The sequence below is a fragment of the Gopherus evgoodei genome, chromosome 13 (assembly GCF_007399415.2).
Source record: "Gopherus evgoodei ecotype Sinaloan lineage chromosome 13, rGopEvg1_v1.p, whole genome shotgun sequence".
Classification (NCBI taxonomy): domain Eukaryota; kingdom Metazoa; phylum Chordata; order Testudines; family Testudinidae; genus Gopherus; species Gopherus evgoodei.
Window position 1 is genome coordinate 16821229 of NC_044334.1, and position 23500 is coordinate 16844728.

Below are 23500 nucleotides of genomic sequence, written 5' to 3' on the forward strand. Positions count from 1 at the left end.
ATAGGAAGTAAGTGATTGCCAGTGCTCTAGCCAAATAAAGATGTTTATATTTTTTAACTTTCTCTAGTGAGCTGATTTCAGGAACTAAATAGATCTCTCTCACCTGAGGAACCTGAAATTGCTATTTTGAAACAAAATGTAGGTGCCATTCACAGTTCTGGCTACTTTGAATTCAGAAATGCAGTGTGTCTTCAGTTAAACATCAACAGATAAACAGAACCCTTCAGTACAGTTTAAAAGGAAACTAAATCTGCAGTTGTTTGCAGTATATCAGTCACCTCTTGAATTGGGAGAGCATGATTTATGTGAGGAAATTTTTTTTTAAAAAAAACTAAACACAAGTTTTATCCCTGTAAGATGTTTCTATGAAAATGTGGCTTTTGTCCAGTCGCTGTTAATGCAAGTTGTAACAGTGTAATGTGGGAGTCTAGTGTTTATATGTTGCATTCCTAAGCTTTAGTCAAAATAAGCCTTGAGGGGCTACAGTAGCATTTCTGTATTTTATCAGCCTGTGGTGAAACTGATGAAGGAGGGAGCTGTTCACGTTCAGAAGGGTTTTTTCTGTCCAATTTATTTCCCTTATAAATATTCCCAAGGTTCAGTTTAACGCCTTTTGTTTGCATTCTGATCTGGGTTCTAATTATTCTGCTATTTTTTACATATCTCTTGTATTTAGCAACATATAAATTACAGGGCTGTCAGTCTTCAATTATTTTTCTAAGGGAGACTTAAAAACGAGCAGACCAGACCAGACCAGCAACCAACCAACCAACGAGTCTTAAAAATCCCCTGATATATACACACAATAAAATCCTTCACACCAATAGCTAGAACTGAAAGACTGCCATAAAATCAATCCAAACTGAAGGAGTCTTCCTCCAAATGAGAGAGACTTGGCAAGTGTGAAGGGGCTGTGTTCTGGCTTTTAATCCTGCCTTTTTGACACTGAAGATGTCAAGGAACCTGTTGGTTTGTAGGAGAGGCTGTAAATTAGATTAACTGCTGGTGTTATATATGGCCACTGACTTGCATTTACTTCTCATCTAATAAAAGAGGGGAGCCAATGTATGCACAAGTCCTAGTTCTACTCCTTGTGATATTTCCTTATAGAAACTGTGTTGTGTTTTTCAGCATTTGCAATTGCTGTAGGCAATGTTGGCCCATTGTGTGCTAGAGAAGGAAGGTGCACCTTCCATTCAGAGATAAATCCAGGTGCCCTAGCATTGGGCAAATTTATCTCTGAGAGTGATAAATTATTTACTGAACTTTGACATGTGCCACTTTGAGTTTCCCTTTTAGCGCCACCTGTTCCCACAACCTCTTACTGCTGTTTAAATTGTAGTGGGGATTAGGTAGATGTTCTTCAGGACCATTTCATAGCTTCCATCTTTCTTGCACACCGTGTGCTCTAGCTCCACTCGCCAGATGATAGTGCCCTTTAATTAGCCTGAGATGTGGTTCCTGGGTGTCATCAGACGTACTTTCCCTTGCCAGTTCTGCATCACCCTTGCTCATGCCATAACAAAAACCCTGAAGTGGAGGGAGTTGCACCTATCAAACCTGAGTTTCCCTCGTGGCCTCAGATAATAGGGATGGGACTTGCCCAGGGCCACATAGCAAGTCAGTGGCAGAGCCCCTGATTCCTTGACCCTCACTTTGATGCCCTCTCCACTGGACCACACTGTCTCACTAAAGTTTAATTGTTTTTAATGGCAATGTGTATTCAGTTTTTTTTATTTTTTTAAAGGCTTTCTTGCGTTAGTGTTTTGAAACATTCAAACCAGTACGTTTTCATGAGGGCTAATGGCTCTGCCAGTTTTCAAAGTATTTTAAAACCAGTTATACCTTTTAATGCAAAAATGTATATCTACATCCAGCATTTTATATTACATGTATCTTTAATATTAAGGCAAAATACAATATCTTATTTCCATGTCAAATATGCTGCATCAAGCACCATCCTGGGAAATTCTGCTTAAACCAACAGTTAGGCAAAATGCAAAAGAAAAAAACAATACAGATGTTTTTATTGCAGGTTGATCTTGGAAATGTATTGGCCCTCTTATGATCCCATCTCTTTAAATGTTGCGTCTGTACAGTTTGCAGCAAGGGAGCGTTCTGTTGGCACTTGAAGCTTTAGAGTTAATTGAGGAAAACCATTGGTGGAAGAATACCTCTATTCAATGGATTATGTTCAGGCAGCTGTTGCCTCCTTCTGCCTTCTCTGTGGTGGCATTGCTCCTTACATTCTAAAAGCCTTATCTTTCTAGAAACAGAAAGAAGAAAAGGTGGGTGGGTGTTAAAAAAGCCAAACCAGATGTTAAAAATACCTCTGACCCCTGCTTCAGATACCATTACATTTCTTTTAAAAGCCTGGATGTAAAGCCAAAGATCAATGTAAAAAATGGAGACTACCTGAATGCCTCCTTACTGAATCCCATATAATACCTATCTAGGTATTTTGATCCTTAATGGGGAATTTCCTTAATAAGTGAACCTTTATTCTTTAAATATAGTTTTTGTTAAATTATAGGAGTTGGTTGAATTTATTGCCAAACAATGGGATTTAAGAGTATAAAAACAACAACAGAGTGTAGTACCAGATTTCACTCCCATGTTCTAAAAGGGATGTGGTTTAATAGATGGCAGCTTGCGTAAATCCATGATTATCCAAACTCTTTATAATAAACTAAAGCAAGAAAATCCTGATATATATAGTTTTCAGAGACAGACAGACTACATATTTGAGTGTTACCTAAATATAATGTGGTAAAAGCCAAAATATATATAAATCTAAAATTTTAACAATAGTTAAACAATAAAAAAGAGCTAATAGCTCCTTTAGAATCAGTGGTACAATACAGTTGTATTATATTAACTGTTTTCTTAAAAATAAAAATCACTAATTCAATAAACATGAGCTCCTTAAAGAGCTTTTGAATAATATTTATAAGCTCAGTTAGTGCTTCTATTTTGTTCTGTCTGCATTTTGAGTGCGGATAGGTTCTTCAAATTAAGGAAACCCCTCACCCCGGTATGACTTCTGCTAGTCTACATTTTTTGTTTGTGTTAGAATAATGGCCTGAATTTTAAATTCCAGATTCTGTAACTAATGCAGGTTTTCAAGGGAGATTTAAGAGTGTCAGTCATTTTCTCATCAACAGTTTATTAAGCTTGTTGCCAGGGGTGCAGAAGTGCTTATTAATGTACTAAATGGGAAACTAAAAGAAGCCTATGCTCTGCAAGTCTCCTGGACTGGATAGTCTATCCTTTTCAGATTTTTTTAGTTAACCAAATCTTGGTCTGATCCCCTGAGCCCATCTATTTATAGAAGTTAAGTAATACTTTACATTAACTGGACAGTTGCAAGCTTCAACTGTCTTCACAAGATTTATCCATGTTGTTTCAGATGATAACTCGAGGCACATTCCTGTCACCCAGCTCTGATGATTTTGGTGAACATGAGTTTCTTCTGCACGGCACCCAGAAAGTTATTCTTAGAGTAGCCATTTTTTAAAAATGTAATTATATTATTTGTACTTTTAGAGATTAGCTCTGTCATTAGAATTATCCATTCTAGCATCACCTTGCCTCTTCCAAAAAAAACCCCAAAGAGCTAATTTCACTAGGCCACCCGCAACTAAATTTTCCCTGTCTAGGATTTGTTATTTACTGTACAATATTTGACTGATGTTGTGCAGGGTTTTTTTAATTTTATTTGAGAGGATTTATGTTACTTTTTTCTTAAATCCAAACACAGTTACGCTATTTATCAGTTTTCTACTGTCAAGGTGCTCTTATGGACCAGGATGTAGGCAGTCTTGCCTAGTAGTTATAGCAGGAGTCAGGTCTAGTGGGCAGAACAGCAGTCCAGGTTGGGGAATGAAGGCATGGATCCGCATCAGAGTCAACTGCCAGTTATTACAGCCAAGGGTTAAGCCAGAGTCAGAACCAGGAATCGAAGCTGAGGTCAGATGCCAAATACCAGAGCTAAGGATTAGGATCAGAAGGTAGAGGCTGGGGTCAGAGCTGGGTCTGGTCTCCGATGAGTGGAGGGGAGGAGAAGGCAATGATCAAGAATGGAGCAGAAGCAAGGTGGGAACAGGAGCTAAGGTGCAGGTGAGAGAGGAGTCAGGAGCAGAGCCGGAATGAGACTGGGTGCAAGGTCCAATGCAGTCATAACAGGAAACTATCTTAGCGCTCGGACAAACTTCCTGCTCCTCCTCCTGGCTTAGATAGTGTAGCTGGACCAATTGGTGGAGCTAGGCAATCCTCCAATCAGAGTTCCCGTGGATGGGGGCCTGGCTGGGGCGATAGTTCTAGTCCTAGCCCACCTAGTTTCAGTAGCCATTGGGTGGAGGCCAGGGACTCCCAGGGTAGAGTTCAAGACCAGGGACATCACAGGTAGTAGAGTGACTTCTTTCAGAGATATGTGCTCCACAAACAATCCTTAAACAGTACCTTCTTCATTAAAGGAGGATGAAATACTGTGTTCTAAGTAAAGGATTTAGCATGCTTGTCAAACAGACAAGATTTTCTTTTTTTTCAGTCTGTGGTTGCTGTGAGGCATGAAATAGCTGTTCTAGGCTGGGGACTATTAACCTCTGAATTGGTGGTGGGAATCTTCCCTGAAGATGGAAAACCGTAGTGCTCTTCCAGCTGCATTTGTGAATTCTGAGTTCGAAGTAGAGTACCAAATGTTCCCCATTGAACATTGTCAATGGAGCAAGGAATCTGTGTCCTTGACACAGCCCCTCTGTTGCTAGTATCTCTATGTCAGGATTAGGGCTGCACTGAATGAGGTGCTGTTACAGGCATTTGTAAAAACAGGGATACCTAGAGTGTGGATGCATCCCTGGCCATCTTGGCTAATAGCCTTTGCTGGATCTATACTCCATGAACTTATCTATTTCGTTTTTGAATCCAGTTATAATTTTGGCCTTAACAACATCCCCTGGCAACAAGTTCCAAAGGTTGACTGTGCATTATGTGAAGAAGTACTTCCTTATGTTTGTGTTAAATCTGGTGCCTATTAATTTAATTGGGTGACCCCTGGTTCTTGTGTTATGTGAAGGGGTAAACAATACTTCCTTATTCATGTTCTCTGCACCATTCATGGTTGTATAGACCTCTATGTGTTAGACCATCCTTGCAGGGGGGAAAATACCAGAGACGTGCACCACAGTAGCATTTAATTTCAAAAAGGGGAACTACACAAAAATGAGGAGGCTAGTTAAACAGAAATTAAAAGGGATGGTCACAAGAGTGAAATGCCTGCAAACTTCATGGAAACTTTTTAAAAACAACATAATAGAGGCTCAAACTATATGTATACCCCAAATTAAAAAAAAAAAAGAGGACCAAAAAAATGCCACCATGGTTAAACAGAGTAAAAGAGGCAGTTACAGGCAAACAGACATTTTTTAAAATTGGAAGTCAAATCTTACTGAAGGAAATAAAAAGGAATAAAAACTCTGGCAAGTCAAGTGTAAAAGTTTAGTAAGTCAGGCCAAGAAAGAAGTTGAAGAGCAACTAGCAAAAGACACACAAACTAACGGAAAAAAAAAAGTAAGTGCATCACAAACAAGCCTGCCAAACAATCATCCCAGCCACTGGACAATCGAGGTGCTAATGGAGCACTCAAGTAAGATAAGGTCATTATGGAGGAGCTAAATGAATTCTTTACATCGGTCTTTACTGTAGATGATATGTGGGAGAGTCCCACACCTGAGCCATTCTTTTAGGTGACAAATCTGAGAAACTGTCCTAGACTGAGATGTCAGTGGAGGAGATTTTGGAACAAATAGATAAATTGAGAAGTATTAACTCTCCAGGACCAGATAATATTCACCCAAGAATTCTGAAGGAACTGAAATATGAAATTGCAAAACATTAACTGAGGTATGTAACCACCTAAATCACCCTCTATACTAAATGACTGGAGGGTGGCTAATGTGACACTGATTTTATAAAAGATGTCAGAGGCAATCCTGGCAATAACAGGCCAGTAAGCCTAACATCGGTATCAGGCAAATGGGTTATATATAGTAAAGAACAGATTTATCGAACACATAGCTGAACATGATTTGTTGGGGAAGAGTCAACATGGATTTTGTGAAGGAAAATTATGCCTCACCTGTCTCTTATAATTCTTTGAGGGTGCCCACAAATGTGGATGATGGTAATCCATTGGCTTTCAGAAAGCCTTTGACAAGATCCCTCACCAAAGGTTCTTAAGCGAAGTAGATGAGGAAAGGTTCTCTCCTGGATCCAGTAATTGGTTAAGAGAGAATAACAAAGGGTAGGAAGAAATAGTCAGTTTTTATAGTGGAAAGAGATAAATAGCAGGGTCCCCCAAGTAGCTGTACTGGGACCAGTGCTATTCAGCATCTTCTATAATATAATTGGAGATAGGTATATCTCCTAGAACTGGAAGGGCCCTCAAAAGATCGAGTCCAGCCCCCTGCCTTCACTAGCAGGATCAACTACTGATTTTTGCCCCAGACCCCCCTCATGGATTGAGCTCACAACCCTGGGTTTAGCAGGCCAATGCTCAAACCACTGAGCTATCCCTCCCTCCTCTCTCCCCTAACCTAAAAAATGTGTTTTAAAGAATCTGGGAAAAGATGTAAACAGTGAGGTGGCAAAGAGTGCAGACAGTATAAAATTACTCAAGATAGTTATGTTCAAAGTCAAGTGCAAAGAGTTACAAAGGGATCTCTCAAAACTGGCTGACCAGGCAACAAAAGGGCAGCTGAAATTGAATGTTGATAAGTTCAGGGTAATGCACATTGAAAAACATACGAAATGCTGGGGTCTAAATAAACTGTTAAGGAAGAGCTCTTGAAGTAATTTTGGATAGTTCTCTGAAAACATTTGCTCAGCATGCAGTGGCAGTCAAAAAGCTAACAGAATGGTAGGAACCAATAGGAAAATGGTAGTTGTTAAGACAGCAGATCTCACAATGCCCTATCTAAATCTATGGTGCGGCCACACTTTGAATACTGCAGACAGTTCTCATCACCCCATCTCAAAAAAGATATACTAGAATTGGAAAAAGTACAGAAAAGGGCAACAAAAATGATTAGGGATATGGAACAGCTACCATATGAGGAAAGATTAAAAAGACTGGGGCTGTTCAGCTTAGAAAAGAGACTACTAAAAGGGGATATGATAGAGGCCTACAAAATCCGTGCCTAGAAGAGCATCAGATCCTCTACTTTTGTTGCAATCCCATTTTGTGTGTCTATTTATTAATTCTATTGTGATAGCACTTAGAGTCCCCAGTATGGATCAGGACCCCACTGCACTATGTACAAATACACAGAAAGTGATGGTCCCTGTCCTGAAAGCTTACAGTCTAACTTAACATCAACATCTATGCTGGAACATAAGCAAAAAGCAGTTTTGCTCCTAGCAGCCAGCTTTCACCTGCAATTTGCAACCCAATAAATGAGTTTAGTCATGATTCATTTTAACCCCTTGTTATTCCCACTTTGCGTGTGTGTGCTTTTATCTGTTTTGTTTTTCAGAACGTGTTTTAGATCTTTTATTTCACAAGATAAAAACAACTCCATTTTTTATAAATCTATCCATTTTTTTCATTAATAAAATAGGTTCGGAATGAAATCTGACACTTTTTTTTGCGTGTTTGTCTTTATGTTGGAATTTGAAAACCACACTCTGTTTCCATCTAACAATGTCAAATGTGCAGCTCAAACCTGTAATCTTATAATCATACTACACACCAGAAAATAATTTTGTATCAATTGTGTGAAAATATGCACAAGCTCATTCCACTGCTATATTTTTTTCCGTAACAGGTTGGTGGTTGGAGCCAGCTGTATCCTTTGTAAAAGCTGTAATGATTTATGATTACAACTGGCATATTTTGTCTTTTCTGTGAAGGCTCAATTGTCTAAATTCCCCCACTCTTAAACTGTTTACCTGCATCAGTGATTAAACTACATTAATTGCATTTTGAACAGTACAGTCACAAGAATTCAGATCAGATGATGGTGCAGTCTGAGGGTCTTGCAAACATTTATCTATGAAGTTTCCTGTAATATGAACTCTAGTTTGCTTTCATTCTTTCTTTTATATAACAGCAACATCGGTGCCATGGATATTTCATTGATTAGAATAACCCAAGTCTCGTTGTGGCAATATCCTTGTTTTGGTTGTTTTTCATTTGAAATCATGTAATCTATATTCCTTTAACTGATTATTCAAAAGATGTGTCCCTTGAGTGTGCCGGTTTTCTCACAGGCATTGGACAGGATACCACGGTCATGGTCAGAAGTATCCCACTTCGAGGGTTTGATCAGGTAACCATCATTATAGCTTAAATCTTTTCAGATGTGTAGGGTGTTTTTGTTTTCTCTGTAAATAGCAGCACTTTCCTTCACAAAATATTACCTTGCAGGTGTGTTATAAATATTAACTCAGTTTTACAAAGGGGGATGTGTGGAGGGGAGGTCTAGTGACTTGCCCAAGACTACAAAGGGAACTGGATCAGAACTGACATTAGAACTTGGTTCTTCCTGACTCAGTCTTGTAGTCAGACTGCTAGACCGTACTTCTTTTTTTCTTCTGCTTAATTCAAGCAAGAGGAAAGTGACCGATTTGATTTGCTCTGATTGTCCCATGGCTCAAAGCATCAAAGACCCTCTCTCCAAAATTAGCTTAATTTCCACTCTTGTACTGGCTGAACCATTCTTGCTTAAACTTTCCAAGTAATTCTCTCTTATTCAGATAACAAGCCTAAAAAATTGCAGCTGGAAGGGTGAAGCCTTTGGAAAGTTAATCATCTGAAAACAGAGGCTTAGAATTGAAACCAATATGCAACACTAGCTATAGCTGTCATTCTCACTGTAATTAGTTGCATTTTTGTAAACAGTTGTATATAGTAATGTACATAATCGTTGCTTGTTAAATATTATTATGGTTTGTTTTAGAAGTTTAAACTTTTTTAAAATAATATTTTCCATATTTCTGTGGAAATGGGATGGGGCAGATGATTTTAAAATGTGGCTACATCTCAAGAATTTGAAACAAGGCACAAAATATAGCCTAAACTTGCTAATATTCTGTGGTTTATTCTCATCTTGCTATGAGGTCTACACCTGTAAATCCATAAAATCTTAGGGTATTCATAGAGTGCCATGAATGTTAAGAGAATATCCTTTCCCTGTGGAACTTTGTTTTATGTGGATAGAAACAACACATGGGATAACAGTTTAAACACGAGTAGGAGCGGAGTCAAAACAGGTCTGGAGATAGGTGTAGTCAGACTGTAACTCGGCTGAGCCTGATAGAGACTGATATATTGATATACCAGGTTTCAGAAGAGAAATAACATTGGCATTTGCTTTACCGTATTGCCAGCCACAACTTAGCTTGAAAATAAAATGTTAACATATAAGCCAAGAGTGAGCATTTCTTCTGTGTGGGTGGTTTTGTGATAATATCCTTGTTTGTAAGTAATAAACAACTCATATGATAAAGTACAACCTGACTCACTGCTGTCAAGAGCAATGACATCTTTGAATAAACCTGTCAGTGGGACAGTTCACTGCTTGCTAGCGATGTGGCGTTGATTCAAACACATTTATCAAAGGTTGTCTCCTGAAAAACCACCATTTCCTTTTGTAGTAAAACTTTTCAGGATACCTTAATGATTCACATTTATTGCAGAAACGTATGATAGGTGTAGGGGCCGCAGGAAGCTCTGTGCCAGTTGGGTTATGCAAAAGTTTCCCATTTTCAGACTACCAGAAAAACTGAAATTCTGACAATGTTAAGTTGAATTAAATGATTCTTTATAACCTTTTGATATATATCAAATGATGTGGAAAACAACCAACCTAGCACTCCTTGCTTTACATTTTTAAAAGTGACCTACACACTTGAATCCGCTTAACGTTCTGGGAGGCCGGTAAGTAACTTACTTCCTTTTTATAGATGGAGAAGCTGATGCACAGAGGCTAAATGGCTATCACAAGGCTATGCAATAGGTCTGTTGATGGAATAAGGATTGCATCTTGGGACTTACTGGCCATGCTCAGAACAGTAGATGATGTTGGCTGTCTACACAATACTGAACAGTTCTAAAATCCCAGTCTGACTATTTTGAATAGTTGCTTGTAAATAGGACATCAGAGCTGTCATACACACTGTTCTTTATCTGAAAGTAAGCAGCAACATAATTCAGTCCACTCACACATCTGTGGTTCTCCAGTTTGAGACATTTGTTTTTTCCTCGCTGCTTGCCCAGAGGGGAGTGGTGTATGTAGGATAATGTTAGTCATCTTCTGCAGAAGCAATGCTGTCTAAGAGCAGCTTTATTAAAGAGATATACTAGTCATAGATGTCCTACAAAACAAAATAGAGGGTACAGACAGTAAACAAGACTGGAGTTTGGGAATCGTACCCTGTATATAAAAGACACATACTGGTATGTGCACACTCATGTCAGTAAGGATGATGACATGTCTACCACCTAACTGGTAATATACTGGGCCAAAGATGCATCAAAAGATCTGTAGCGGGTAATGAAAAAACACAGGTATGTAAACACCAAATGGCAAAACTGAAATTAAAAGGAATTTTCTAGCATTTTTGTCATCTTATTTGAGATGGTCTCGATTAATAGCAAAATGATCTTGCATTCCAGCCCTTTCAGTCCCCTTGGTGACTGTTAAGGCCCCTTGTAGCGTGTAGCACATTGGAGTTAAAAAATGTAGCAAGGCCCCCAAGCTGATTGTATACAAGGGAATTATACCACAGCGTACCACATCGCTAATTGATTATGGAATATTTGATGCAATGCTTTGTTGAAAAACCAGCTCTTTCCATGGATAAATATAAAGACTTACCTTTGTGATCAGCCCAGTGTTTGGGCTGTGGTCAGAATGTGTCTTTGGCCTTAATTTGTAATTGTCCTGTTTTGCCAGATCTCACTGGTTTCAAAGTGTGACCTGTGCTGTAAGACATGACTTGCAGTGGGTGTAAATATACTGATTCTTAAAATTATAGTGAATCTTTATCCTGCCACTGTAGTTTGTCAGGACCTCAGTTTGTCTGTCATGTGAGAAATCCCCAAGTTCTGTCAGGTTCACTGGATTTCTCTGGCACAGCATGAGAAATCCCAGGGCATGAACATTTAGGTTTTCTGTTAATGGTAGAAAAAAAATTGTAATTGTATTTTTACACATTGATATTTTACATTCTCTATTTCCTGTGCAATTTGAATGAGGCTAGAGGTGGTGTATTCTAAGGCAAGGCCAGCCAAAACAAAGAAAAAGGTCCTCAGGGGACAGCTGTTTAAATCAAAATGATCAGATTTTTTTAGGAAGCTACAAGGTTGCATAGGTTTGAAATAACAAAGTATGCTTGACGTGGGTGATATATTCACTAGGTTTTAATGAGCACGAATGAGTTATGAATTTTTGAGAAGACTTAAAAGTTGCTTTTTTTTTTTAAATAAAAAAATGTTTAGGTTTTTTTTACTTCACAGCAAATGTCCTTCTTAGTAACTGATTACATGGAATCGTGTGGTACAAGATTTTTAAAGAAATGCACCCCAAGTAAAGTTGAAAAGCTGAAGAGTGGCAAACTGCAAGTTACCTGGAAACATGCTGACTCAGGCAAAGAAGAAATGGATGACTTTGACACAGTGATGTGGGCAGTAGGTAAATTAGATCATTTTAAAATAACTGTTTCTTAAAAATGCTTTCCACTCTTGAAATGAAATCCCTCACCCCTGGTGTTGTGTGGTGTCAAACAGCCTGCCCTTCTACAGGACTTAGCACCTGACCATTGATTCTCACTCTCCTATGCTTGACTTATTCAGTTACAGTCCAAAAGTCCCCTTTTATCCTGATTTTTCAAGGGGGCTGCCATTTCTGCTAGCTGCCTCTAAACTCCACGTCCTCCACTGCAGTGCTCAGCATCCAGTTAGGAGAGAGTGAGAAGCAGCCTTCTCTAAGAACCCCAACATCTCACAGGAAATCTGGTAGCTGGAGGTATTTGTGTATCTCGGACTCTCCCAGTGAAGAGCTCAACTGTTTGTCCTCCACCCACCTAAACTGCTCTTGCCTGAGGCGTGAGAGCTGACTCCTGAATCAGTCCTATATACAGAAATGCATGGCAGCCTCCAGGCCACTAAACTAATCAACAAAAACTTTATAGTCAAGAATGAAACAGGTTTTCCACTTCAGTTACATCAAATGTTATAGAAAATACCAAGCATATTCGTGTAGAGTCCAAAGTATTGAGTAATGTATAATATAAGGCTTCCAGTACATGGAACGGAAAACATTTTTTCTGCCTCACCTCCCATTAATTCTCCCATCACTATCATTATCAATTTGCCTTCACTTGCTGTGGTCCCTTATTTAGATTGTACTCTTTTTGGAGTACAGGACCTATTGTCTTCGATTTTTATAAAGCTCCATGCATATCTATGGCAGGATATATCAGCTGAAGCGGGGAGAAATCTGGCTAACGGATTGCATTTAACAGACCAGATAAGATTTAAACATATTGCTCAAGAATTCTGACACTGGAAAAAAAATCAGTTTTACCATGATTTCATTATTATTCTAATTATAATACTCTTTCCTCTCTTGATATTGCATTATAATGGTTGGTTTCAGAGTGGCAGCTGTGTTAGTCTGTATCAGCAAAAACAACGAGGCGTCCTTGCGGAACCTTAGAGACTAACATTTATTTGGGCATAAGTTTTCATGGGCTAGAACCCACTTCATCAGAACCAAAGAGAATGTGATTTGCCTAAGCTTACTAAGTAGGTCATTGATAGGAACTGGATGTCCTTACGGCACTCAGTGGACTGTCCGATAAACCACAGGTGCCATCCTAGTTGTCTTTTCTTCTGAGTTAAACTAACTTTTTTGTATCCCTATAACGCAGAAAGAGGGATGTAGGTTATAAATCCTGATCAACGTTTGCTTTGTTGCGCTACTATTGTGGCTCTCTATCTAAGAGTAATGGGGTTCTTTAAGGTATATTAAAAGCTATTTTAATAACTAATTCCCTTCTCTCATAACTGAACAAAGATACAAGTATTTGTGCAGACCAAAAAGCTCATGCTGTTTTAGAGTTGTGACAAGCCTGAAACCTTTAGAAAAATGTTCAAGAACGGAGATCATTTCATTTTTCACACCTGCATGTTTCCCAAACATCTTATCTGATTGGCTTCAGACTTTCCAGTAAAATTCTACCCTGGTGTATAGTCACACCTGTGAGTTTCTGGTGGATTGAATTACATTTGGCAAAGTTGGAAGTGGGAGCTGTTTTAAAATTGAGCTGATAAAAGAAACCTGTCTTTAACCTTAACCATAATCTCTAAAGCTGACTAATATAGTACTGCAGGTCAGTTGAAATGTAAATCCAGTTCACTGCTTTGATTCAAAGTAAAGCTAAGTATTAGAAAGCAACATTAGAATAACTAAATTTGTTTTATATTCTGGAAACGAACAACTGAAGTTTCCTCAGCGTTCACTTTTTCTCTCCACCCTTTAAGAATTAAACACATTAACAGTTGAAGCTGGTTAATTGATGGGCAGTTGGGGTATGATTCATTGTATTTTCTCTGTATCAACACACCCACACCAGGTGTCTCAGATAATAGACTGGGAAACTTAGTAGTGTTAAGGATTTCCTGTCTGCAGTTGTGCCAATTACAATGCTGATTGAAAAAAGTCAGCTTGTAGAGTTAGTTAGAAATTAGCCTCTACAGTTAACTAGTTGTGGTCCGAATCATAGTAAACATTTCACTGTTTAATGTTGACACACACATAGAGTGGCACAACAACGCTAGAATTTTATTAATTAATTAATATTATTAATTTAATTCTATTCAATCATAGAAAATATATTCTTTTATAGTGTTAACATTGGTAAATAAACTGGCTACCTATTTATTAAGGGAAATTTGATAGTACTGTTCATGAAGTTTATCCTCTTAGCTAAAAATGTATAATTTGCAAATTTATAGAACAAGATTTCCGCTGTCCTAGATATTCATTCGCCACTTCTGGTAGAGCTGTTTTTTGAAATTATTCAACTTTTCCACGTTTATGGCTCAAGTCACCAAAAGTGGTCTATATTATGCCCCAAACTGTTTTAAATCTGTTGGAGCTGAACCAGGTTTTTAAACAAGTTAGAATATTTGGGGAAATTGCCCTAGTGTAGACAGCAGGTCTTGTAGGACTCCCAGAATTGTATGCAGTGTGGTTGTAGCCATGTGGATCCCAGGATATTAGAGAGACAAGGTAGGTGAGGTAATATCTTTTTATCTTTGTTTCATTAACCAACTTCGGTTGAGTGAGAGAGACAAGCTTTCGAGCCACACAACTTTCTTTCAGGGCTCTGTGTGGCTCGAAAGCTTCTCACTCACACAGCAGAAGTTGGTCCAATAAAAGACAGTACCTCACCCACCTTGTCTCACTTCCATAATGTCATTTAAAAGCTTCAACTCAAAATCTTTGCTTGTAGCCTCAAATGGGACTACATTACATTGCTGAATAGATGCATTAAGGACTTTCAGTGATATGGAAGATTAATCTTCTACCTGTGTTGGCAGTTACATAGAGCTCATTATCGTAGTATCTGAACATTCATCAAAAGACTGTTCTTTCAGAAGAATTTCCACAAGCTCCGAAGACAATGAAATTCTACTGAAAGACAGTCTTTTGAAATCTGCCACGGTATTATGCAAATAACTTTTACATGTTCTATCTCACCTTTTCTTCCTGAAAGACTTCAAAGCACTTGCGCCATATGGGCCTGATTCATCACTACTTTGTGCCTTAGATAGTAATTTACACTAGCACCACCTGCATGTAAAATGCTGCCAAATCAAAAGGGAAATGATTTACATCTACTGTATACATGCATAAATGATGATCCAAGGTGAAAAGCTCTGGAGAATCAGATCCTACATGTTGAGATCACTTCACCAGCCACAGAAATGCTGTAACCTGTGGGATGACTGCAGCAGCTGTTTAGCAGCATACAGCAACACTTCATAACCATTTATAACAGGAAGTGAAGAATAATTATCTATTTGAAATTGCAAAAGGAATTTAAGAAGGCAGAACGTTTGCCTGTGTCATCAAGGATAACACCCCAACTTCTGTGAAAAGTGTTATGAGATATTTAATTACTGCAGATCTTGGTGGGGAGCTAATAATCATGTAGGTCAGCTATACCAGATGTGTTTATAAAAGATAAAAACACTTTCTTCCAAGCTTATGGTTCCTGTTGAGGCAGCTGCACTGTATAGTGGTGGGGCCACCATTCAGACTGCTAAAGAGATAATATTTTTGTAGGCCTCCCTCTCCCTTTTCAAAAATAAACCACCATATATTGTTAAAAGCTTGATATAAAAAAACTTGTCAGTGTAGACATCTTTATACTATTGAAAATTGTGAATTAAACATTAAACAGAAGAAAGGAATTCTTGAGCTAAAGAGCTGCTAGTCCATCTTTAACTCACTATTGTATTGGCCTCGTAATAGTGATGTATTATCATGCTACAGAACCTAGGTGCAACGGGGTAAGTTAAGGACCCTGGCAAATATTTATTTGCCTCTGTTAGAGCTTTAACAATATTTGAACATATATTTTTGTGGATTACTAGTTGCATGTCAAATTCTCCCTACCTAAATTTCCCCTGTAACTTCTGTTGGAGAGACTAATATTCACTTCCTGTTCTGAAATATTTTTTGTTCCTGTGTGCTGTTAAAGAGCTTACCTGTTCCACCCCAGAGATGGCTGTAGCATTAGATACCTCCTGCTAATAGGTGAGGTCGACAGAAGAGCCCAGCATGTGTGTATGTAGATCATTGAGTCTCTGGCACTTGGCTAGTCCTGTGAGTTTATGTGGAAGGCGCTCAGATAATAGGGTGATGTATGCCATTATAAAACCCTACGATGGGCAAGAGACTCTCAGAGTGAAAGAGAGAAGACCAGAGAAAAAAGAACCAAACAGCTTTAGTTTTAAAGTGTGGGGGGAGATTGTATTGAGTCCTCTTGGCCATTCAAATTAATGTTGTGATGCCAACGTCTTAAGAAGCAGCTCCCTTGAAATGTCTGCATTAATCAATGACATGTGGAATTCTATGTACGTTATTCCCCAACCCTACTAACAACCACCACAAAATAAATCCTTCCCCTTTCACAGCGTCTTATGGAGCTTCCTCCATTGTCTTGGGGCTGTTCCTTGCACCCACAGTGATGGTGGGTGATTTTTCCAACAGCCTCTAGCTATGAGCTAGTTGGTCAGATCAGGAGTTGGGTCCTTTCTGGTAGGGAAAATGGATCCCCTTTGATTTCTGAGGTGCATAGTCTGTTTGTGACCTCTCTTAATTGAGGGACTTGGGGAACTTCTAGTGGGAGGATAGGTTACTCCTGCCTGGTGACAGTCTTGCAGAATGGGCTTTCCTTGGCTAGTAGTGTTGCAGGGCAGAGGAAACAGAGCTCCATATTCTCTCCCAATACTAGCTGTTCAAACTCCATCATGGAGCCACTGGCAAAGAGAGGGCCAGTGGCTGCAAGATTTTAACTCACTGTAATAACATTTTTTTCCCATTGCCTCCTTTTTGATCTTTACTCTAGGAGCCATTGATGGAGGAGGAGCTGCTATGCTGTGCAATCTCTGTGCCCCCACTGAAGTGATGGTTGGGTGAGATTCTCTTTCATGCACTCAGAGGCCTGCTTTCTCACCAGGGGGCTTGTGTGAATTCCCCTAGTTCATTAGCAACTTCAGTGAAATGTTAGGGAGCAGGTATTATCTATCTCCTTTAAATCTATTGTAAAGTGCTATGGAGTGGCTCCTGCCAACACACGCGATAAAGACAAACCGACTTTATGGACTATCTCAAAATTATTTTCATAGGCCAAGCAGGATGGTGCTCTGGTAAACTGCTGACGCAAAATGAGAAACATAGACAGAACCAGCACCAAGAGCAGTGAGAAATTTATGGATTAGCCACACACAAGAGAGCATTGGCTCCCAGATGTATGCAGTGGAGCAAGCATTTTCGAGTCTCTGCTTGCTGTTATGTTTGCACTTACCCCACACTGGGATATGGGCACCATGTCTTTGAAATAAAATCACCTTTACTATAAAAATAATTTATGCCTTAAGCTCTTTAAAAGCGAAAAGGTTGTCCTTGTTATATATGCTCTTCAAGCACTCTTCCTTCTGACTGTGGGCATCAGGTGATCTATTTCCTAGTGTGTATGACTAAAGAAAGATCATTGGCTTTCCATATTAAGAAAGGGTTAAGAGTGCCTGAATTGTTTTTATACCAGTTTTCTTCAAATGTTACAACCACATCAATTTGGATTAACCAAGAAAACAAATTTTGCTTTGGAGCTTTCCTTTGATACTTCCCATATGTGGAAGTAATGCCCTGATCTCCTCTGGGTATAACCCTGCCAGGCCTCTGTGCAAAAGGGATGATCTTGAGAATTCTCTTCAGGGACTAGGCTGGCCATTGGATTCTTAACCTTTGAACTATTTAGTGGGAAATAATGCATCTCTGTTAATCTCAGAAAACCGTTACCACTAATGTGGTGTAGTTTGCTCAGAGCCTGGATATTTTGTTCTGAATTCCCATTACATTTTGTTTGTCTTTCTTGCTTATTTTAATTCCTAAATCTCCCAGCAGGATGTGACTTCAGCATTCTCCTGCTGGAAAGTTATGTCACTTCCATTAAATGTTAGCCATAGATGGAGTCTTTCTAGGGTTTTCCCAAGGCCCCATTGCAGTGACATGGCAACAAGACTCTTTTAGACAGGATTGTTCTTAAAATGACATTTATTTATTGTTGTCTGGTGTGAGAGGGAATTGGCTGATGCTAGATGTGCTGTAGTTGTTTCTTCCCTTGGTTTAATGCACAGATATGAGGGATCTGTATTTTGTTGCATGTTTCTTACATTTATCATCATGTGGCTCCAGCAATTGCTTCTTAGTGTTTTGTCAAAGCTAGGAAACTCAGTGTAATGTACACTTTGATCTGTGTGTGAGAGTGCATTTTTGAACAGCTGAGATGTGAGTTGATGAGCAGTCCCCCTTTGCAATTTCCAGCTTTGTAGAATCACAGAAATAAAGGACTGGAAGGGACCTCGAGAGGTCATCTAGGACAGTCCCATACTCTGAGACAGACCCAGGGAAACCTAGACCATCCCTGACAGGTGTTTATCAAAACTGTTCTTTAAAAAGTCATCAATGATGGGGATTCCACAACCTCCCTTGGAAGATTATTCCAGAGTTTAACTACCCTTATAGTTGTAAAGGTTTTCCTAACATCTAGCCTAAATCTCCCTTACTGCCGTTTTAAGCTGATTACGTCTTGTCCTACCTTCAGTGAACATGGAGAACAATTCACTGCCCTCTTTATAATAGCCCTTAACATATTTGAACACTGTATCCCATTCCCTCCCCTCCCATTATCTTTTCTCAAGACTAAACATGCCCAGTTCTTTTAACCTTTCCTAAGAGGCCAGGTTTTCTAAACCTTTTATCTTTTTGTTGTTGTTGCTTTCCTCTGATCTGGAATCTCTCCAATTTGTCTACATCTTTCCTAAAGCATGTCACCCAGTATTTCAGCTGAAGCCTCCAGTGCTAGCTGGAGTGGGACAATTACTTCTGGTGTCTTTACAAATGAAACTCCTATTAATACACCCCAGAATATTAGCCTTTTCATGACTGCATCATACTATCGACTCCTATTCAATTTGTGATCCACGATAACCACCTGATACTTTTCAGCAGTCCTACCACCTTTCCAGATATTCCCCATTTTGTAGGTGTGCATTTGATTTTTTCCTTCCTACATGCAAAGTACTTTGAACTTGTCTTTATTGTATTTCACCTTGGTGATTTCAGATCCACTCTCCAATTTGTCAAGGTTGTTTTGAATTCTGATCCTGTCCTCCAAAGTGCTTGTAACCCCTCCCAGCAGGGTGTTAACCTGCAAATTTTCTAAGCATACTCTACTGCATTATCCAAGTTATCAATGTCATCCATACATTCATGACTTGGATGTCAGTATGAAAACACTGTTTGGTGGAAAATGCTCCAAAGTAATTCCATGCCACCGTTATAACTAATGCTACCTTTCCTTCAAAGTTCTTATAAGTAAAGAAAGGAGTCTATTCTCCTTACCATGGTGAAGGTAGAAGCTGGTGACTATCATTAATAGTGATCAGTCAGAGCATTGCTTTACATGAATATCAGAGCCAACCTTGGTCATGGCCCCCTTGAATTGGAAGACATGCAAAGAACCTTAAATTTTAAACTTATGTAAACTATTCTCTAGGTCTGCTTGTTTGTGATTTTATTCCTAAAGACCACAGGTTATCCACACAGTTATACAGTTACCCAGCACTCCAGTGTCCAGCAGAACCAAAGCCATAGATGCTTTGATTTTTGTTGTTGGTTTTGGCAAGACAGTAGATCACATCACTGCTATAGTGGATGGTGCTGCACAGTCTACTTTTGTTGGCATGAGGACAGCAGCAAGCTCCTTAACAGCTGCTGAGCTAATTCCTGTGCTGAGCAGCTAATATCATCTTCCCCAGAAGCCGGGGCAGTTCAATACCACAAGAAACCCCCATAAGGCATAGCAAACCAAGCAAGTGGCTAATCATAGCTCTGACACAGACTCTGTGGCCTTTGCCAAGTCACACAAGCAGAGCTGATAAGAACTTACAGGTCTCCATGGGTGATATTTTCAAAAGTGCCTTTGAAACATGAGTGCTTTTGTTGGGACGTATTCCTAAATCATTTAGGTGCTTTTGAAAATCTGACACACAATCAATGTTTTTTACTATTTTCTCCCCTTTCAAATGTCAGTTATAGCCAGCTGGCTCTCGTTGGGCATTATTGACTACTTTCTTGTAGGCATCATAGTAGATGGAGGGATTTGAAGGAGAAGAGGGTAGTGGCCTTAAAAATGAATTCAGGAAGGGTAGTCGATGCATTAAGGGACAGTGTGGAAGAAAATGCAAGCTGTGGGAGAAGTAGACGAATGAGGGATCAAGACAGGCATCACTGGTTGAGTAGAGAGTTAATGCAGTAAGAGCCTATAGCAGGTGAACAGTGAGGGACATGGTTGTGAAGGAGCAGTTAAACTTGATATATATGCCAGAACACCATCTTGCTAGCCCTCCTCAAAATTCTCTGACCAGTCCTATGCATAGTGGTGTGTGATCATGGTAGACAGGATTCCTATACTACAAAAATGCTTTGGCAGTCCCTGGTGTGAAGCTGTCAAAGAAATGATAGTGGGCAGAATAATTCCAATTTCCAAGGAAGCGGTAAAGGAGCTATTATAAAGTCCTACTGAGGTGATACAAACAACCCCCTTTATCTTTACTAGGAAATCTTCAATGAATAGACTGCTATAGGCATACCCACAGACCTGTGTTGTGTTGTTTTTTTCCTTGTCTGTGCCTGTTACTGTGGCTTTTCCTGACTGTAGTTGGTGGTACTGTCAACATGATGGTGCCATAGGCACCAACTCCGTGGATGCTAAAAAAATAATGGGTGCTCTGCACCCATGGATCAGCACCTCCCGTCCACCAATGGCCCCACCTATCAGCTCCTCCCTCTCCATCCCAGCACTTCCCGTCACGATCAGCTGTTCACCAGTGTGCAGGAGGCACTAGGGGGAGGAGAGGCAGGGCAGGGGTAAGGACTTGGGAGAAGGGATGGGGCAGAGGTGGGGCCTGGGGCAGGGCAGAGGTTGAACACCTGGGAACTGAGGAAGATGGCACCTATGGATGGTTCACCTGGGCTGCCTGTAGGCTCATTGGTCACAGCAGTGACTGGTGCCGATGGATCTGATTGTCTGAGGAAAGTTCACTCTAAGAGCTGCTCACTGGGAGACGACATGTAGGTTCTGATGGCAACATTTAGTGTATGACTGACCTGTTGTTTGGCCCAGAGGGGAATATGTGGTTTATCTGTTGATTTCATTAGCTCAGTTGACTGACAAGTTCCTTCAGGAAGCCACACTGCCAAGGCTTACCTAAAACATTATTTTCTGTACAGACAGCAGGGGAATAGGGCCAGGGATATCTCTGGTTTTCAGGAAGATATAGTTACCCTATTTGTTTATTAAAAGTGCTATTGTCATGTTCATTCACAATTATTGAAGGGTTGGGTGGGATCATGGCGGGCAAGAGTCAATTAGCCATTGTTTAAAGGTGGAACGGGCGTCTGTATCTTTCTTTTTCTAGAACGGTGGCACAATATGTTGTAGTTCTGATTTTAAAAAAGAAAAAAAAAAGCTACAGCCAGCCCTGTGCCCTATATGCTTTCATAGACTCTTTGTTTTTCAGAGTTCAAGGCGGTGGTCATCTTCAGTGTTTGGAACTGTGATTAAAAGCATGTGTGCTGACTTGTAAGAGAGGCCATTTCTCTGCTTTGATTGGTGGGGTTTGGAGTGTGCTTAGGTTTCCTCTTCCTGGGAAGAAGCTGTAAACTTTCCTAAAACTGTACTTTGAAAAAAGTTGAAACAACTTTGAGAACTTAAAAGTAATTTATCAAAAACAATTAGCCCTACTACCTAACATTGGGAAGACATGTTAGTGACTGCTTTAATATTGCAGGTGGGTGAATGTGGGAAAATGTTAGGGCTTCCGAAATTTGGGATTAGAATTAGAATTTGGCTGCATGTGAGAGAATTCATGAGCCAAAGGCTAATGCAGTTGATCTGATGTAAGATTACTAAATGTAATTCTAGTTTGTGACTGTGAGCCACTGGGGCTGGAAGCCAATACAAATTCAACCTAGGTTGAATATTTTATTACTGCTTTCATAACTGCACTTAGGCAATGTAGTTGGGAGTGCAAGGGAGTTTCAGAATGACCAGCAAAGCATACTTTATGTAATTCTTTAGCTGCTAATACAAAATGCACATGTTAAGGTAGATTGGAATTGAAAAGCTAAGTGTTGTCCTGCAGATTTGATAAACTCTGTTGTTTTTTTGTCACAGTGCCTCAAACTAATCTATTGATGAGGTTAGGCGTTGGGTGGTTTTCTTTTTTTAAATGTCTGCTGTTGCGTGCTAAGCTTTCTCTTGGCTCTGCCTGGGCAGGAAAAAGGGGAAACTAGAAAACCCCATTAGCTGTCCATTTGCAGAATATCCAGGCTTTACTCTCAGTACACAAAGAAATACAACGGTAGGAAGTTGTTTCACATCCGAGCCAAGATAAGGTCCTGGAGGTTTATTATTTTTGTTGCCTGATAGCATCAGGACTGTGGAGCAACGAGCAGAGAAGGAACAGCAGATCAACATCCCTTGGGGACAACAGAAGGGAAGACAGACAGATAGCCAAGTGCCGACAGCTTCAGTCAGTACTCCCAGAGGAAGTGTTGGTTTCACCAGATGAAATTAATACACAGAAGTCCTTACTGAGGCATTCAGATGTGACATTGTTTGGGGAGCCTGGTGATATGGCAGATGTGTAAAGCAGTGAATCATATGTTTACATATAATTAGATCTGCACTGACAAACCAGGTTTTCCTTTTGTTTAATAATTTCCTACATTAACATCAAAGATCTTGTTTTTTATAATGCAAACACGTTTCCCTTTTTGTTTTGCTTTGCATTAACATCAAACACAAAACCGTGGGTCCCACACAAAGAGCACATGCTCCTGTTCCCTTCCTTTAGAGTCTCCAAAAATGGATACGACTTTAATAGAAAGAAACTTTCAGCATTTGGATTTCTTCTGCTAATGTATCCTATGTGATCATGTTTGCCTTTGCAAACTCTGCTGACACTGGATAACTTGACTCTACATGTTACCTTTACAATAATGTATTATTTGTATTACAGTAGAGCCTAGGAACACCCATCAAGGATCAGGGCCTGTTGTGCTAGGCATTGTACAGACTGCTCAGTGGAATGTTGGCAAGCTTTTGATTGACAAGTAGGGTACTTTCTGCAGTCCTTTGCCATTTAGATTCCAGGCCATGTTCATATTTGATTGGTTATATAACTTAAAGGAACACCATCAACTTAAATTTGTTCCCAGATGAAAACTTTGTAAAAAGAAGCTGTTATAGCACTTAAGGCCAAGAGAAACATTACCACAAATTTAAAAAAATGCAGGGAAACCAGTTGTCTTAAAATGCACAAACATTCCGATATAATATGTGAGATGCATACATTATACCACTAAAAACTTGAAAGTGAAGTTAACTTCACTGGTTTTCTTTATTATCCAAGCTGAAAGAAATGAAAGGGTAAAGAAAGATTGTCAAGCGGTGGGAGGCCGTGGAGGGAGGAATAGGATTGTGAAGGTTTCTTTCACTTTGCGTGAATGCCAATTTTCAGAGAAGATGACACTTCGGTTATAAACAGTGTGTTGATAACTGCATTTAATATGTAACATTAAACCTTCTGGCTTCTGCATATAATGCAATGGTCTTATCATTTTGTTAGAGGATA

The 23500-nt window shown here is 39.5% G+C and overlaps 1 protein-coding gene across 3 annotated transcripts in view; it reads left to right on the top strand.

Annotated features, from left to right (window-relative positions):
• Window positions 1–23500, top strand: part of TXNRD2 (thioredoxin reductase 2) — a 50904-nt gene that overhangs the window by 11856 nt on the left and 15548 nt on the right. For 2 of the 3 annotated variants that reach the window (XM_030583528.1, XM_030583527.1), the window contains exons 9-11: window positions 7824–7843; window positions 8236–8327; window positions 11519–11693. In XM_030583528.1, coding sequence (XP_030439388.1) covers window positions 7824–7843; window positions 8236–8327; window positions 11519–11693 — 287 coding nt within the window. Of the gene's footprint in view, window positions 1–7823; window positions 7844–8235; window positions 8328–11500; window positions 11694–23500 lie in introns of all 3 variants that reach the window. The other variant, XM_030583526.1, reaches the window with a different exon arrangement.